This window comes from Hakea prostrata, chromosome 4, assembly GCF_041222555.1.
Source record: "Hakea prostrata isolate BN-2017 chromosome 4, UWA_Hpros_2, whole genome shotgun sequence".
Classification (NCBI taxonomy): Eukaryota; Viridiplantae; Streptophyta; class Magnoliopsida; order Proteales; family Proteaceae; genus Hakea; species Hakea prostrata.
This window is the reverse complement of record NC_142603.1, coordinates 24,047,639-24,051,952: the sequence shown is the minus strand read 5'-3', so window position 1 is coordinate 24,051,952 and position 4,314 is coordinate 24,047,639. Positions and strand designations below refer to the sequence as shown.

Genomic DNA, 4,314 nt, shown 5'->3' with positions numbered 1-4,314 from the left:
ATCCGACCATCCTTCCAACTACATCCAGTCTTTGAAGTATTTTTTTCAATGGGAAGGTAGTCGGGACTATTATTGGGTGTGCTTGAAAGTAAGGCCTTAGCTTTCGTGACGCCACAAGAAGTGCTAAAGCCTGCTTATCAACATCTGGGTACCTTGTCTCAGCGTCTATGAGTACATGACTCACATAGTAGATCGGGTTTTGGATTTTTCCCCTTTACCAGTACAGCAGTGACTGCAGTTAGTGAAATAGTAAGATAAACTATGAGAGTTTCTCCAACTGTGGGTCGGGCTAAGACAGGTGTTGTCCCAAGTGATATTTTCAATTGTTCAAATGCCTACTGGCATTCCTCCGTCCAAGTGATCATTCCTGAACTAGATGTAGTCTTCAATGCTTTGAAAAAAGAATTGCACTTTTCTCCGGCTCGGGAGATGAACCGATTTAATGCTGCCACCCTTCCTGTCAAGCATTGGATCTCTTTTATCGTGATAGGTGGTGTCATCTTGATCAGCGCCTGAATCTTCTCCAGGTTGGCCTCTATTCCCCTTTGGGAGACCAAGAACCCGAGGAACTTTCTTGATGAGACTCCAAAGGCACATTTTTCAGGGTTCAAGCGCATTTGGTACGTTCTCAATACGTCAAATGTTTCTTCTAGGTCTACCAAATGTCTTGCCCAAACCAGACTCTTCACAAGCATATCATCAACATAAACTTCCATGTTTTTCCCGATCTGCTGTTGGAAAATTTTGTTGACAGCTCTCTGATAAGTGGCTCCTGCATTTTTTAACCCGAAGGGCATCACTCGGTAGTAGTAACTCTCCCAATCGGTCATGAATGAGGTATGTTTGTTGTCCTCCCGACTCATCAAGATCTGATTGTATCCTGAATAGGCGTCCATGAAGCTAAGGACTTCATGCCCAGCAGTTGCATCAATCAGGAGGTCAATCCTCGAGAGGGGGTAACAATCCTTCGGGCAAGCTTTATTTAAGTCTGTGTAGTCGGTACACATTCTCCATTTCCCATTCACCTTTTTGACCAACACTACGTTGGCCAGCCAGATTGGACATTCAATCAGTTCTATGAAACCAGATTTCTCCAATTTTTCTACCTCGACTCTGATTGCTTCATGCTTCTCTATTGTGAAGTTTCTTCACCTTTGGATGACCAGGGTGGCATCCTTCTGGATCCAGAGTTTATGTTCTGCTACTCTCCTGTCTATCCTGGGCATGTCGCTTGCTGAACATGCAAAAATATCCGCATTATCGTATAGGAACTGAGTAAGCTCCTTTTTGAAGTCATCCGGTTGCTCCGAACCGATGAATGTCCCTCTCTCGGGAAGAGACCGATTGAGTTGTATTCTTTCCAGTTTTTCTACTGGTTCTGCTCTTTGCATGTTTTCTTCATCCCGGTCGTCTCAAACTTCAATGGTTAGAGCAGTTCTCGAACTCTCAGGTCTCCGTTTTTCCTTTAGGTAGTTGGTGTAGCATTGTCAGGAGGTTGACTGATCCGAGCAACATTCGCCAACCCCTGCGTCAGTCGAGAATTTCAGCTTCATGTGCCTAGGGGATACAACTGCCTCAAGTGCATTGAGTGTTGGCCGTCCCAGGATCACATTGTATGCTAACAAGTCTTTTACAACCATAAAGTTGACTCGGACTAGCGTGTCCCGGAGTGACTTCCCAATGTTGAGATCCAAATGAATTGTTCCTTCGGCTACTGTTGAGGATCCTGCAAAACCATATAATGGAGTTGATGAAGGGGTTAGTAAATCATCAGCCAGTTTCAGCCTTTTGAAAGCCTCGTACGAGATCAGGTCAATGGATGACCCAATATCAACCAGGACTCAGTGAACCTCCCGATTAGCTATTTTGACTTTGATGATTATCGCATCATCATGCGGTGCTACAACCCCGTTCAAATACTCATCTGTAAATGTTATTGGTTCCAGGCATGTTGGATTTGCTCTCTTTTTGGGTAAGTGGATAGCTCCCACGAACCTGGCCTTTTGCTTCGCCTTCCAGATTGATTCCATGGTAGGGCCTTCCATGATTACGTAGACTGGCGTTTCTTCCCAATCTTCTTTTTCTTTTCCCTTGTCTGCATTTTTTACGGCTTCTCTCGGGCTTGGAGATCAGGCTCTCTTTTTTGATTCCAGCGAATCAGCATGGGACTTTCTTGATTCCCTTACATATTGACCCAGTTTACCTTGCTGGGATTAGTTTTTCAATTTCGACTTTAGAATTCTGCAACTATCCGTGTGGTGACCGTAATCTTTGTGAAAACGACAAAATTTTGTCATATCCTGATCCTCCGGTAGTGAACGTAACTTCCCGGGCCATCTTAAAGATTTCTTGTCCCGGATGTTCATCAGAATCTCTAATGGCTTTGCGTTGAGGGGGGTTTGATTCACTCGAACCTGATCACGTTTCCACTTGCTTTTTGACCCCTGATTTCTATCATTCGGGGAACTCTTATCTGCATCCCGATCAGATCTTCAGTCCCGATCGGCCTTTACCCAAGTGTTTATAACTTCATAAAAGCTGGCTTGCTTCTGGCATTTACATAACAGTGTCCCATACGTTTTGGGTTTATCTGTTAGCAAGACTTCCAGAAGTCTTTGATGAGTGATGCCGCTCCAAAGTGCACTGTATGCCACTTGATCATCAAGATCTTCGATCTCAATGGCAACCTCATCAAATCGTTTCAGATAATCCCGAATGGACTCGCTTCTTCCTTGTCGTATGGCAAAAAGGCCATCGGACGTCTTCTTACTCCCGATTGCGCTTCGGAACCAGGATATGAACTTCCGAGCAAGCTCCTGGAAGTTGTTAATGGACCCTGGTTGCAAGCTGCTGAACCATTTGATGGCAGGTCCTTTGAGTGAAGCCGGGAACGTTCTGCAGAACAATTCGTCCTCCCGACCGAGCACAGTCATTACTGACTTGAAGTAACTTATATGTTCCTTTGGATTCGTCTTTCCCTCAAACAGGGTGAATGTAGGCATGATGAAATTTCTAGGAAGAGGCATGTTCATAATCTCATCCGAGAAGGGTTCTCGGTCAACCACGTCCAGATCCTCATCGTGGTCTCGATCCTCCAGTTTTTGCTCAACCTCCACTACCCGCCTTTCGAGCCGATTTTTCCTTGCTCCATCTTCACCAGATTCAACAGGCTCCTCCCTCCAATGGTGGGTGGCCGCTTCCTCTCTTCGGGAATGCGCCCGGGATGTGGATACTCTCGAACGTGAAGGCTGAGGTTGGCGTTTTCAGTGGTCTTCGACCACTTCCCGACGACTCCTTTGGGGCAAGGATCCTGTCTTAGATGGTACCGAAATAAGATCTAAGGCACTGATTCTTGTTCCGTTGGGAGTCGTTTGGCATTTGTCCCGGTCTTGTCGAGCTTCTCTTGTTTCCTGAGTTTGCCTTACTCTCGGGATACGCCTTGGTTGTCGGGAGCCTCGTACCGTCTGAAAGGCTTTCAGCAACCTTCCCGCCTGAGTATTACATCTTGGCCCTTGCTCGACTCCGATTTGGCGGACCAAGTTACGCAACACCCCTTGCATCTCGAGCATGCCTTTTCTTATTTCGTCCACGTCTTCCACGGTAGCGTGACCTTGATGACCCTTGGATGTTCCTTCATCGTTCGGGTCCTCTAGAACCAGATTGTCCTAAAGTGGCTCTTTCTCCACTCAGGTTGAAGGGCCAACCCCATCCTCGAGGATTGTTCGATCATCCCCGGTGTTTTCCTGTCGGGAACGTCCGTTAACACGTCTTACCATGACTTCGGAACTTTGTCGTTTCCCACAGACGGCGCCAAACTGATGCGGATCAATTATACTTCTAGATCCGACTGAGCCTCCTCTCGTATCTGGGACAGTGAGCCCTGCAAGAAAGGTTAGATGCGGGCCGGCTTCTATGCAGGGTAGCCGCCTCCAATGGCAAAGTCAGATGATGAATAGAGTGAGGTCTCGTGCAAAAGCTACACAAGATTAAACTCAGAGTGTATTGGATGCTTACCGGAGGGGTATGTCTATGCTTTTACATTGTAAGTGTTACCTTTTATGCATTTGGTAAGTTTATCCAACAGGGGCTGTCATATCTCCTGAGATCACGCCTTCCTGCTATTAGTCCCGTGCAATCGTCAATGGAGTTGGCTTTCTTAATAGAGGAAGGTTGCTATATTAGTCGTACGCTCACCATGTCTCGATCAATTCAGTGGATGTGAAGCCCCAATCGGGTATCACCAGATGGGCCAAGAAACACGTACCAGGAGGTGACCGATTGGATGTGGAGATCCGTCCGGGTCTAACCCGGTCG

The 4,314-nt window shown here is 46.6% G+C and overlaps 1 protein-coding gene across 1 annotated transcript; it reads right to left on the bottom strand.

Moving 5' to 3' along the window:
- Positions 1 to 2,492: 2,492 nt before the first annotated feature.
- On the bottom strand, positions 2,493 to 2,933 carry LOC149018568 (uncharacterized). Its single transcript, XM_089153916.1, has one exon. The coding sequence runs from the start codon at positions 2,931 to 2,933 to the stop codon at positions 2,493 to 2,495; it is 441 nt and encodes a 146-aa protein (XP_089010042.1).
- Between the last annotated feature and the right edge of the window lie 1,381 nt (positions 2,934 to 4,314).